Source organism: Phalaenopsis equestris, unplaced genomic scaffold, assembly GCF_001263595.1.
Source record: "Phalaenopsis equestris unplaced genomic scaffold, ASM126359v1 Scaffold215260, whole genome shotgun sequence".
Classification (NCBI taxonomy): domain Eukaryota; kingdom Viridiplantae; phylum Streptophyta; class Magnoliopsida; order Asparagales; family Orchidaceae; genus Phalaenopsis; species Phalaenopsis equestris.
In genome coordinates this window covers 154,816-169,450 of record NW_018233974.1, presented here as the reverse complement: position 1 = coordinate 169,450, position 14,635 = coordinate 154,816, and the positions used below count along the sequence as shown (strand labels likewise).

Here is a 14,635-nt window from a genome sequence, read left to right as displayed (position 1 = left end):
ATGTAAATCTAAACTGAAATGTGATGATATTTATGATTTGATTTTAGCTGAGAAAGTGCGCAGGAAATATTCTGATGAGATCTCAGGTTCAGGTTCAGCACTGAATGTTGATTTCAGATGGAGATGGCGGAATAGGAACTCAAATAGAGGGAGATCAAAATCAAAGTATGCCTAGCAGGAAACCTGCTGGATTTGTGGCAAGGCTGGCCACATAAAGAGGAGCTTCAGGAATCCTTAGAATATGGAGATTGATAGCGCAAATGTGGTATCTGAAGAAGTACATGATGCACTATTATTGGTAGTTCATAGTTTTGTTGATGATGGAAGAGAGTAAGAGAGTGGGACTGAGACACCCATTTTTATTGTTCCACAAACAGATGGCAGAGAACCATAGAGTTATGAAGAAATTTGGTAAGATGGAAATTTCAGCAAGTGGGAGCTAGCAGAACTTCCACCAAGGAAAAAAGGCATTACATAATAAGTTGGTGTACCAGATGAAGACTGAGCTTGATGGCAGTAAGAGGCACAACGCTAGACTTGTTGAAAAAGACTTTCAGCATAGGTAGGATATTGTTCATGCAGTGGGAGAACAGAGACAAGAGTAGTCTAGGAAATTGCTTGAAGGTGGTGCAAGGCTATGTGGACCCTGCGCTATGTGGACCCTGCTGATATGTTGAATAAGGGTGTTACTCTTGAGAAACTGAAGTTGTGCGCAGCTTCAGTTAGTCTTCTGGAGTGAAGACAGAGGCCTTGAGTTGTAGAGAAAGAGGATTCATGTTTGAAGAAAAGAGCGACACCGTAGTGGAGGATATCAGTTTGAGGAAGAAGACGTTGTAGCATTTGTATCGGTCTCCAAGTGGGAGATTTGTTGTGCTGGAACCCGATCCCACCTCCTGCCTTCTGATCCCACTTCCTCTCTTATTTTCGCGAATCATCGCTTCTCCCTCTGTGTCGCGCAAAATCGCGAACTGCTCCCGCCTTCGTTCGTTCGCTAACAGCGCCAACCATTCCCGCCTTCCTCTGACGCGAAGCGAAGCATCCCTTCGCTCCATGCAGTTTTGTGATAAAAGGGGCGGCTTTCCTTGAGTTTTTTAGGATTAACCCATTTGAGTTCTTCTTCGTCAGTATTGCTTCCTCGAGATAGAGAAAGAGAAGTGTAAACAGTTCCTTGCAGCAAAACAGAGAAGAAAAAAGAAGAAGATTGTTCTCCTTTGACTTCTTCTTGGTGGCTTGTGGCATAAGAGAAATTGAGTTTATTTCTCTTGTAAGTTTATCTTCTTCGGTGTATCTCGGTGTAGAGCTCCTTCAGTATATCTCGGTGTAGAGAGAGAAGAAGAGAGAGAGAAGAATAGTAGAGAAGTGAGAGATTCCTCTTGTAAGTCAAGACGATCGGCTGGTGTAAATTCCTTAAGTAGTAAAATCATCTACAACTCTGTGGATGTAGACAATTTGCCGAACCAAGTAAAATTGTGTGTTCCGCTGTGTTACTGTTTTCTGGTGTGAATTTTTTCATTTTAATTTTTTACTTCGTCGTCGATCGTTCTATTCTATATACCACAACAACTGGTATATATTTCACAACAATTAACACATAAGATTTAGACGGCACGTATGTAAATCTTCCTGGTTTAAAATCGTTTAAAATCTTTTTGATGGAAAATTTGTCAAATAGTAATCACTAAACGAGCTGGGAAAACTCCGGGTTTACGTCAATGTGGTAATTTAAGTTGGAAATTCATTAATCAAAGGAGGATGGCAAGAAATAAGAAAAAGAATGTATTTACATATATAAGACAACTCTTACGCATGTATCTATCTACAATTCATATATTTACATTTACATATTCAATATTCTAATTTTTAACATCACATAAATAAAGTAAAATACACATCTCTACATTTATATTTATGACACCAATGTGATATTCATGTAATTATAAAAGTTCAAATGTTAAATATGTAAACATAAAAAATGGGGTGATGTTTACGTAAAATTTCAAAAAAATAGAAATCTCCAGGGGAACAAGCAGTTGCCATAAATGGTGTGAACAAGTAGATAATGTCACCGAAGTCGTGAAAGGTCAAAGATTCAGTGTGTCCGTGGAGACCACAGCGTGCGCAGCCCCAATTAAAAGCTGCTAAACAAGTCAAAAGTTGGCCAACCGCTCCCGACCTCTGCCATCCAGTGCGAATTTACTAAATATTAAAATTCGAACATAAGACGGATTAACAAATGATTAATTAGAATAAGTGAAAGAGAAGTAAATTAGTGCTATAAGAATGGAAAAATTAGAAGAGATAAAATTATGAGAACATATACTCTAGAATGATTTTTTCTAAAATCTTATAATTACATACATGAAAATATTCACTGGATCATTATTCAAAAGATGATAAGATGAAAATTTAAGAATGTATCCCTTTTTATATTAAAAAGTTTTATAATATTTAATTGCTCTGGTTGTTATGATGAGCTTTGTTTTTCCCTTTTTTTTGTGGTTGTTGTTTATGTATTTATTTGTTCTTATGAATATTCCCGTCCTATTAGTTTTGAAATATTCAATGTTCTAGGTTGGATATTTTCTTATTTGTTATCTAATCGCTTGATTAAGGCTGATGTTTAAGTTAAGCAGAATAAATTCTGATATCTCATCTCGATCTTTGTATATTTAGATCATTTATTCATTTCCTGTTTAATTCATTTGTGTTTTAGTATGTTAGTTGAGTTGTGATGTTTTCCAACCTCACATAAAGATTCAATGGTTTTATTAATATTTTTGAGTTTAGATCTTAAAATATACATAGTTCTTGGATGAAATTTTAATATTTTCTTCTGTGGGACATAAATATATGAGTTATTACTTTCTTCCTTGTGCTTTGTGTTGTCTTTTGTTAAACTGCATAGTTTCAGATACTTTACTCTGTCATAATATATCAGAAGTATATATTCACTTGATGTTGGACATTCATTTAAGTTGAGTTATGATGATTTCTAACTGTATAATAACATTCCTCTTATTATTATTATTATTATTTTGTTTTATTCCTTAAAATACTTATAGATCTTTGATGGAATTTTAGTATTTCTAGTGGGTCGTGAATATCTCTTTATAATTAGATTATTCTCATGTTCGTCTTTGGATTTGTTTTATTATTTTTGTAAGTATGTTTTTGGCTTTGCAAGGATTTGGAGATGTTTGTGATATTATTGGTTTCCTTGAGTTGTTATGTGAGATTTTTAGTCGAAGGCTTCTATATTGTAAGGTAGATATTGTTGTGTTGGATTTTGTGTGAAGCTTTTCCTTCCCCCTAAATCATCTTCTTTCATGGTACATTGATACCTAAGCATTGTTGGAGGTTGCTAGATATTTATGATATGCTACTCATATTTTTTTGGATGATGTTTTAGATCACTTATTATTTGAAGATTTTGGTTTGGAGTTTTCTTCTTAGTTCATAAGAGTTTTTCTAATTAGACGTAGTTGTTTCTTTTGGTTTCGTTGTAAATTATTTTGTCTTCTTAAATTGTACTTTTTCTTCTACTGATGATGATTAATCTATTGATGACTCTATATTTTCTTTTTCTTATCAATAAAGTTGACTACAATCTTCAATTTCCAAGAAAAAAAAAGAAATTCTAATATTTCTAAAAAAATTTTAATAGAACTTTTCTCACTAATGCATAAATTAATGTGGGTCATTAAATTTTAATAAGAATTCATTTATACATTACATTTCAGCATGATATATTTCAAATGTATTAAATTTATTTTAAAATGAATATAATATATAAAAGTTCAATCAAATTTTATATGAATAAATCAACTGCTTAAATGTCTACTTTTATAAGAAAATTTTGTCAGAATATTTTTGTGGTATTTTTTTTTTTTCCATCGTGTGATTTAATTAAACTCAATTCAAGCAATTTGAGTGGAGCGATTATTTGATTGTCAGCAGTCAATAAGAAAAATAATCAGTTCAATAATATTTTAATCCCTTAAATTTTTATCTCTCAAAAATACTTAAAGAAATATTATTAATGAAAAATAAAAGCCATAAATTGCTCCAAATGAAGCCATACTTGGGTTTGAATCTCTGGGACCATATCACTCCAGCCAGAATTGAGTATGAATGCATAGCCAAGAGGACTGCCGTCCGCATCAGCATGTACCCCACCCGCCTTCCTCCACGCCTCTTTTTCCTCACAATGTTCCCACGTACTAATGGTAACAACTTCCATCCGCACCATTCACCAAATCCTCCACCCTCCACTCAAACGAGTGGCAGCCTCGTAATTCCCCACTCCCCTTCGCTTCCATGTTCCAGTCCCTTTAAATCACCCGCCCTCCCCATCTCTCCAACGAAAAAAGAACAAAAAATGGCAGAAACAATAGCAAACAGATTCTTCTTCTTCCCCCTCTTCCTTCTCCTCTCAACCGCCGCAGCAACTTCAAATAACAATTCATCAGATTTCATCCGACGAAGTTGCAGCATAACTCTATACCCTCGCCTCTGCTACGCCTCGCTTGCCCCATACGCCACCGCGGTGCAGCAGAACCCCGCGAAGCTTGCCACGGCGGCCGCTACCGTGAGTCTCGCCAAGATTCATGATGCTTCGTTGCTCGCGGCTACTTTGCAGCCGAGTTGCGCTGGGCGGCTCGGCGCAGCGATGCGGGACTGCGTAAAAGTGCTTGGAACGGCGGCTGATCTTACGAAGCAATCAGCGGCGGAAATGGGAAAGGTCGGGGAGGCAACAAGGACGGGCGGGAGCGGCGGGATGGCGTGGGAGGTTTCGAACGCGCAGACGTGGATGAGCGCGGCGATGACGAACGAGGAAACGTGCATCGATGGGTTCGATGGAGTGAGTGCGGTGAGGGGAGCGAAGGTGATGGCCGACCGCGTCGGCGGGGTGAAGAAGTATACGAGCAACGCTCTCGCGCTACTTAATGTGCTTGCCCATGGCAGCTAGAATTTATTTAAAGGGTGTATTTTTATACAAACTAAATGGAGGGCAACTAAAACATTACTTCCTACGAGTTATGCAGTCTCTTTATCTATTTGAATCTTTATCTATTTTTCAAATTCTCACTCAAATAGCGGGGTATTCATGTTTTTCATTTTTATGAAATTTATAATCATTTAATAATGCATCAATTAAATAATTTAAAAATATCAAGTATTTAATTTATAATTAATAATTTTATTATATTCGAAACCGTATATTATGTCGAACTTTTTTTATGTTCAAAATGATTTTAGGTTCAACTTTTGCTGTATAGTGATTTTTATTTGGGGAGGCAAAGCGAGGACAAGCCGATCGCGCCCAATATTTTAAGAGCAGAGGGCCGAAGCCAGCAAATTTTTTAATAGGAGCATAAAATAATAATTTCGAAAATAACATTAATTTTTTTTATCCAAACTTGAAATTACTATTGAGAATTTTACTTTCCTTTTAATTTTTAGTAAAAAATAAATAGAATATGCTATATAAAAAAAAGGCATATAATTTAAAATTATTGTTTGTCGAACTTAGATTTGTCATGTATATCATGCCCAAGGGATAGAGTGTAGGGATTGAGGCAGAGAGAAAGAGATAGAGACTTGCCCCGTAGAGGAGAAGGCAGAGTGGCCGTGAGCCCTATGACACTTTTTATTTCTTTAACGTAGTTACATGGAGAAGGGAAAAAAGTTATACCTACATGAGATGGGTTAAGTGAGAAGAGCCAGCTCCCCTACTACATGTTATGGTTTCCCTATCTAGAGAAGATGGATGGAAAAAAATATAAAATTACATTATTATTTTTCTTTAAGGGGATTTTCATGTGGTATTCTAGCCATTTGTCATCTGGGACTATCACTCAGGAGCTTTTTAATTGGCAGGGTTTGTTGGTCGACGGGTTGAGATGGCCGATGAGGGGAAGTTGGTCGGTGGGGCGGTCGATCAAAGGTGGTCGGTCTAAAATGGGAGGTGGCCAGCCAAAGGTAGTTGATCTGTTAGAGCGAGGTGGTAGGGCATGAGTGGTTGGCCGAATGTTCATGGGGAAAGCCGACAACTCTGTTGTGTTGCTCTTCGCAAAAAAAGCCTTCCCAGGTGCATGGAGTTGAGTTCTTCTCTGAGATTACATTTTTTGTCATACATATTGGAAGCAAAACCGCAACAAGAACAAGAGACCATAAATAAAAAATGTGATGACAATGATATACTTATTATACTCCCTTACTTTTTAGTAGTTTTTTGCATTGGTTTTGGGTTAATTTTTTATTTACATTTATTGAAGACCCAGTTCTTGGGAAGACAGTTGGTTTTTAGATATGATATCGTTAAACTCAAGTTTATTATATTATTATATTAATGCCTGCCACAATTTACTTTTATACGTTTCAGTTCCTTGATTGGCATCACTTAATAAACTTTTATTAAAGTTTAAAAAGGCTAAAATTTTGGTATGTCATATAAGTAAAATATAAAACATTTATGTACATATTTTTATACTTATTTTTTAGTATATTGCGATTTAAATGAAGATATTTGTGTGTTTTTCTTTCAGGTATAATCAAATGAAAGAAAAATGGTAAAAAAAGTGAAAATTGATCAAATTTGGAGCAAAGATGAAGAAGATGTGCAAAAGTATTGTGGCGCCTAAGCGCCCAGAACTAGCGTTCAAGCATCAGGAAAACCGAGAAAGCCGCGCCTAAGTGCCACAAACCTCGTGCTTAAGCGCCAAAGGTAGTTATTTGATGATACAATGAATTTGGACGAACTTTTGAAGGAGTGTTTGAAGCAACTTTTGGTGAAAATGTGAGATATGGTTAATGGACACAAACACAAAAATACATTCAAAAAAATACATTCAAATGGCTTTTGAAAGGAGGAAACTCCTGGAAGATTCATTGAATGTGGACACATTTTGAAGAGACACCAAAACATATTTTGGAAAATTATAAAAGAAGACTTGGATTAAATAGAAAATCTCTCTCATATGCCACAACCCCCTACGCGTCCCACTTCAGATGCCATTGACGCCTCTCTCATAGATTAATTAGGATACTTTTTTAGAAAGAAGAGGAGAGGAGTTGTAGTGTGTGAGTAGAGAGTATTGTAAGAGAAATGAAGAGAAGAGATTCAAAGGAACTTTAAAATTTTTATCGAGAGGATTTAAAATAAGTTTTTATCTTTGTGACTACATTTAGTTTTAATTTAGACTTCTTGTGTGTATGCATGATTTCTACTTTTAAATTTAAGTGTGGTTGTGTATTCTGCATGAATTATGAGTAGTTTTTTTTCTTATCTTTTTCCTTAATATGATAAGTGATTATATGTTGGATGGATATTGTGTGAAGTATTAATCTTTAATGTTAGAATAAGTTGTGATGATTTTTAACCTTTTAATTCATTTACTTCTTGATTTGGCCAATTAAGATGTTTATATTTGTTGTGAGAACATGTAAGATCCGTGATGGTATTGTCTCAGTCAACTAATGGTGGAAATCACATGAGATTGTATGGATGAGAATGTAATTCATATGGTTGAGTGTAAATAACTAGGTAAATAAAATTTGAAGGGTGTAGAGTTAGAGGATTTTAGATGACAGGCTAAAGCCCCCAATTTAGTATGTTGTTGTAGGTTTTGATACGAGATGTTAGCCCCCAGGTCGAGGGAGAAGAGGGAACTCTAGAGTGAAAGCTAGTATCTTCCCTATCTAACCCGTTGTTAACCTCACTTTTGGTTGAGGTTTAGTTTTTCTTATTTAGTTGTCTAAGGTCTAGCCATAGGACTTTCCTATTTGACTATTCTTCTATTCTTAGAAAACTAGAAAAGGAACCCTCATTACTAGAAATTCTACACTCCTCCTTGCTCAACTTGAAGTTCCACATATTGGTCCTAGCCTCTAGCACTTAGTAGGTGGGGTCAATATAGGGGAGCTCAAGGTGAGTTCCCATAGGACTGCTTGCCCTTAGGGTTGACCCTGGGTGCTGGAGCTAAGACACTCACTCTCACTCACTCTCACTCACAATCCCTCACAACCCTAAACCCAATATTTGTTGACTTTGATCCCTTGATCTTTTGGGAGACTCACGTAGATGGTCTCCTAAACCTACTAGCCCTAGGCTAGGGTTTAGCTAAGACCAAAACATAGAGGGCCCAAATGGGGATTCCATTAATCCATAGCTCATGTAGATTGGTTGATACCCCAACCCTACCAAAATACCCTGACCTTTCAAGCAACCCAATATACCTAATCACCCCCGAATCCCAAATTTGGTCAAAATCCTCAAATTCACCCAAAATATCCAAACTTGTTCAAAAATTATTTCAAACCCTTTGAAAATACCCAAATTGCCCAAAACGACCCAAAATTATCAAAATTACCAAAATACTCCTAAATTGCCAAAATTACAAAAATACCCTTGGCACCCCATACTTTCCCAAAACATCCAAAATCACTCTAAATGTCTCCAAAATCAATTTGGACCCTTCAATTGATCCCAATTTGGCCAATTTGACCACTTTGACCAAAACCCCCAAATTGTCTTTAAAGGCCCAATTTCCCCAAATTCACCTAAAATGTCCATCAATTTGGGCATAATTTTCTTCAATATCAAACCTAAACTTAATTCACCTTTCATATGACCAATTTAAACCAAATCCAAGCTTAATTGGCCCATGCTTTGAGCCCAATTTTGATCTAAGTCAAACCCCTAATTTTGGCTACATGACTTAATCACACAAAATTGAACCCCATAACCTACTTAATTTGCCACAATTTATGTTGAAAACTCTTCATAACAATCTTACACATCAAACTTGATCTTTAACTGGCCTTGGTGAGACCTCAATTTCATTTAATTTTTCATTTAATTTTGATTTCATTTAATTTTGATTTAAGTCCAAAAGCCCCAATTTTGCCCTAAATTGGTCATACCTCAAAATCCCACCAAATTGATTACCTTAGACCCAAAATTGGTACCTGATTTATGTTGAAAACTCTTCATGATGTTCCTATTGACTATTTTAAACAATCAATTTTGACTTAGCCTAAGCCTAGCTTAATCTTGACTCAAGTCTAGCCCAACATGCCCAAATTGACCAAATGATCAAAATCCTCCAAATTGAACCCTCAAACAAACTCAAAATCACTCCAAATATTTTCTAAACTCTGCATTACAATCATCTACATCAAATTTCTCAATCATTTGGGCCAATTGATATGGCTAGCCTAACACTAGCCTAACTTAAACCCAACATTTAGCCATTTTGACCCAAATTGAACCCTTTAACCAAATTTGACTTAGTCATGTCTAGGCCACCAAGACAAGGATACCATAGCCACTAAGCTCCTCCTAAGGAGCAGGCTAAACCACCCTAAATCCACCAAAACATGCTATGGACCAATGGATACCCAAATTAAGGGATTTTAACCCAGTTTTGGACTTAACTTGAAATATCTCCACCATCATCACTTACCATTGGGAGTTAACCATCATTAGCCACCGAGCCACTCCCTGACCTTCCTGAGCCAAGAGGTGACCACTCCCTGGCCGGTCAGCCACCTTGGTGGCCAGAAAATGGCTAAACCATGAACCACCACCCACAAATTCAACCCAACATTCTCTCATTCTCTTTCTCTCTCACTCTCTAGCACCCCCTCCCTCCCCTTTCTTTCCTCCCCCCCCCCCCCCCAATTGGCCCTGACAGCTAGCCTAGGCCATTTTATTTAAATCTCACCCCCATGGCCAATGGGGGGAGAACTAAAAATTTCTTAAGGAAATTCTGCCAATTTGCTTCCAGAGACTCCCTAGGACCTCCTCAGTTCAAGCCCACCATTTTCCCCCTTTGGTTCCTTCTGTGTGAGTTCACTTTTGAGCTCAAAGTTTCAGTTGAAATCAAAACATATTTCCCCACTACTCTACATTGAACCAAATCTTAATTAATTGTGCACACACCATCCCCACAGCGAGTAGAGTTGATCCTCACAAAGCCTCCTCTCAAACAGCCTATAGTATAGACTTCAATCAACACCTAAAATCAAGCTTCATCAATTTCATACCTAGGAAATTCACGAGGGCCTGAGACTTCATCTGGAGGTTCGTTGGACCCAATCAAAGCTATTACAACCATCTGATCGAGGCCTCCCCTCTCAGACAAAAGTATTGAACCTTAACCCTAATCCGAGCCTATTTTTACTTTCCATACGTAATTATTGTATTTCATATCGTATAATCTATATAGATAAGTTTTTCTTGAGTAGATGAAGCTCTAGGAATAAACCCCATGAGATTTGGTTGAGTGTAATGAATCTAAAGGGAGATCTTAAGGTTTTAGTGTGGACGGTTCTTAGGTTAGGTCACTTGGGGACGATGACGGAGAGCCATCTGATCGCGTGTTTATCTCGTCAACGGACGAGATCTAGCGGGACGAACTCTCGGTGCGTGAACCGCGGGCCGCATGGCATTGCATGGTGGAAAGCGCAGCGAATGGGAGCTCACCGGGTTAAGTAGAAAAATAAGGTATTTTTTCGATTTATTTAAATGCCTGATTTATGCCTGATCTTTAAAAATTCATATCTTTGCATATAATAAATAAAAAAAAATAAAATAAAAATACTCTCTTACTCAGTGAACAGAGGAAAATAATGTGGAAATTATTTGAAGTTTATTTGATTCATATAATATTTTTAATTAATTAAATAGTGTTTTTAGTCTTTTAATTCTCCATGCATGTAGACATTTCACCATGGCTTGATATTTTGACATGTTGTTGTCTCTATCATGGGGGATATTCTTAGATTTTTCCATGGTTAGAGAAGACTTCTAGACAGATATCCATATTTTTTAAGTTTATGTCTATTATTTGCATAAATTAATCATAATAATTAGCATGTTGCTTCGAAAAATTCAAGGAAATTTTGGAAGATTTATTGTGACTAGAAACCCCTTTGAAAATTTTTTCATGGGCCAAGTCTTTAAGAACACAGTAAACTCTTACAAAAACCTAAAACACAAAGAAATTTGATTTGGGAAAAATAAACATCTAAATGACTTGATTTTTAATTTCCACTGTAATCTAAAGTTCAAAAAACTCCTTATAGAAATTTCAAAATATTTGAAGTTCATTTGATAACTTAACTTAATTTTCTAAATTAAATGTCATTTTGATACTAAAATGAATTTTAATAATTAAAATATAACTCAAAAATTATAAAAATTGGTTTTAAGAGCTCTCTGTGATCAAGATAATTTTCTAAAAATAAATTTGTAATTAAAATAAAATATTCATTTTTAAGCTTATTTTTAAATATTTAATTAATTAAAAAATTAATAATAATCACAAAATTAATAAAGTTCATGGAAAATGTTTTAAACTGTTCCCTAAGCATTTAGGAGCAATTTGAATATTTTTCCTAATTTTCTAAGAGAAGATATTGAATTTTAAAGCTTAAAATAATTTTTTAAAGGCTAAAAAAATTTTTTTCTTAATTTTTCACTTAAATAATTCCAAAAACTCAAAGAAAAAAAATGTAAAATTTATTTATATGGGTTCCTTGACCTCAGAGGGATTTAATAAAAATAATAAACTAAATTTTCCATATTTAAACTATTTTATAATTAATTAACACTCCAGATATTAAAATAATTCTAATAATTCAAATTTAACTCAACAAATCATGAAATTTGGTCCCAATGGTTTTCTGGTCTAATGTTACCTTTAGTAAAAATTTCAATAGATTAGGCTTTAACTTAGTCAAATTGTTGAATTTTCTTTGAAAAATCCTATTTTTGCAAATCAATAATTATATAAATTAAATTAAAATTTGAAAAATCACATTTTCTCTTCTGATGTCTTAATTGTCCAATGAGTAAAGTGGGATGAAATTCCAAAGTCATTTGAATTAAATTTGATGAATTATAAAGTGATAGAGCCTTAGGGGCAAAAGTGTAATTTTGGATATTTGGCCTTAATTAACACTTAGGCTTAATTCAAGAAAGGGAAATGGGTAACATTTGATCTTAATTAAAATATTTGGATGATTGAAGCACAAGGGAATAATTGGTAGAAACCAATCTCATTTTTTCCAATTAAAGATAAATTTGAAATTTCAAAGGTTATTAAAATTTGAAAGTGTGCCAAGTTAAATGATCCTAAACTTAGAGGTATCGCTTTGGGTGTGAATAACTCATTAATTTAATGCCCCTATTTGTTGTTCAAATGAAATTCAAAAGTTTTGATAATAAATCATCATCACTTAAAATTCAATTTCTTTTAAAAATTATTAAGGCATCCACTAGGATCTTAATGGCTCAGTAATGACCTAAACTGAATCAAATTTAATTAAATGAGGATTAGAAAATTGAATGTAACTAGAATATGAACACCTTTAAAACACAACCAGCCCAAATTAAAACTAAAATTGGCTAAGTGTCTTAATAACACTAACTTGCCCTTTTAAGGTTCTTCACCTACATAATTCTCAAATTAAATGACAAGTGATGATTCACCTACTCTTAGGGATAATGGAAACATCAATGTTCACTGAGCATTAGAGGTATTTACAAGATGAATTGTTAACGAGACTTTTCACCAGGCGGTGAGGGAGAAGCATGGACCTGCTTTTTCTCCTGACTTGTTGGATACCTCGGAGGAGGTAACCTACGGAAATTTAATCACAAACTATCACAACATTCAAAATATACGACAACTCAAAATTTAATCACAAACATCACAAAACAACAATTACAATTATACTAAGACGTCTCTATTGGATGATCGGGAATCCCTCGGAGGAGGTAACCTATGGTTGCCAACGAGACTTCCTACTGTCTAAATGAAAGTACGGAACTCATTAAGTTGAGTTTATTAAATTAGTTTAGACTAAAAATTCATTTTGACTAAGTAAATCCAATATAAAATAGTGGTACCGAAACGAGGGAATCGTAGGATCCTAACCGGTATCGCTCTATTCAACTTTAACATGCCCCCATAAATTTTTTAAGGAATTATAACCATAAGGCCACCTGATTTGACATTATAACCTGACACCTTTAATCACCACGACGAGGAGCTTGGAGCTAGCATGGTGGCAGCATGACCATCTTCAATAACAAAACCTGTCTTCCCCAGCTAAAGCATTCCTTCCTTAGAATTAAACAACCAAAGCCATAAGATTTTGAGGTTGTTTGCTTATGCAACATAAATCTTCACCTCATCTTTAGGCCTTTGTAAAGCTCTGTTGTATAATATAAGCCCTAACTCGTCTTAGGATTCAGAGGTTGTTGTTCGTCATGACCTAAATCTTCACATCTTTCAGGCTTTTTGTATGATTGTTTCACACAAAAGTAAGACCTAACTAATAAAATTGGCAGGATGAAACATTCAAATAATTTCTCCTCAAAACTAAAGCCAAATAATATGACAGACTAGGAAGTCACTGAGGTTCTCCTTTGGATCTATGACATCCCCTAATTCTTCCTCCTTTGGATTCTACAATAAAATGTTCCAAATTTGAGCTATTCTCATTTAACACCTCTTTGTCTGATTTTGTTGAAAAGTCATATCCTTTTGAACTCTTTAAATATAATATTCCCTGATTTTTATCGAGAGTTTTTCAGGTGACTTCGGTCATTTAAGATATAATTAACTATAAGGGTTTGCCCTTATAGGAAGCTTTTCCGAACCCAGCTTAAAATAAACCTTTTTAATTCTTCATATTAAATTGAGAAAATTGTCGGCAAATAAAACGGTTTTGAAAACCAAACGGATGTCATATATTTCTTAGTTTATTTGATTGAGCCTCATCCTCAAGTTTTATGTTTATTCTTTGGGATAGATACAGGGTTTGAGGTATAGTGCTCTTTCATTTAAGCTATGAAAAGTTAGAGAATACATCAAATTTGGACACATTTTGAAGAATTTCCAAGGCACCTTTTGGGAAATTTATAAGAGATGGAAGTTAAGACATTTGAGATGGGTGCTTGAAGAGGGAGAGAGTGCTGAGTCCTGAGAAGATTGTGGAGAATCTTGTGGAGAGATTCAGGCACCACAAATTTACTTTTTCCTTTTTGTTTTTAGTTTTATTTTGAGAGTATAGAGTGTTGTAAAAGAGAAGAGATTCAAAGGAACTTCAAGAGTTTGGTGGTGGATTTAAGATAAGTTTTATCTTTGTTTTTAAACTAGTTTTGGTTTTAATCGAGACTACTTGTTGGTTTGACAATGATTTCTACTTTTAAACTAAAATGTGGTTTTGTTTTCTCCATGGATTCTGAGTAGTTTTCTTTATCTTTATCCTTAAATGATAAGTAATTAATGTATTGGATGGAAGTTATAGACAGTAATGATCTATAATGTTGGAAGAAGTTGTGATGATTTAATTTCATGTACTTCATTTAATTTTTGATTTGGCCTTGTCGGCGTTATTTCAGATTGGTTTATGGGGAGTTGCCCGTAAGAAGCTGTTGGTCGCTGCAATCGAAATCCTATCCCCCGCTTCGGAAGGACGTTGAAGTATGAAATCAAACTGACCCCATATTTTTCATAGTTTAAAAATGAAAGAGCACTATACCTCAAATCCTGTATCTATCCCAAATGATAAACACAAGACTTGAGGATGAGGCTCGATCAAATTAACTAAGGAAAGT

The 14,635-nt window shown here is 35.0% G+C and overlaps 1 protein-coding gene across 1 annotated transcript; it reads left to right on the top strand.

Annotated features, from left to right (window-relative positions):
* The first annotated feature begins 4,348 nt into the window (after positions 1 to 4,348).
* Positions 4,349 to 5,096, top strand: LOC110037106 (pectinesterase inhibitor 9-like). Its single transcript, XM_020741687.1, has one exon. It carries the CDS (start codon positions 4,379 to 4,381, stop codon positions 4,967 to 4,969), a length of 591 nt encoding a protein of 196 aa, XP_020597346.1. The 5' UTR covers positions 4,349 to 4,378; the 3' UTR covers positions 4,970 to 5,096.
* Positions 5,097 to 14,635: the final 9,539 nt, after the last annotated feature.

Excerpts from the sequence above, each read along its gene's own strand:
- LOC110037106 (XM_020741687.1), top strand. The coding sequence starts at position 4,379 with ATGGCAGAAACAATAGCAAACAGATTCTTCTTCTTCCCCCTCTTCCTT.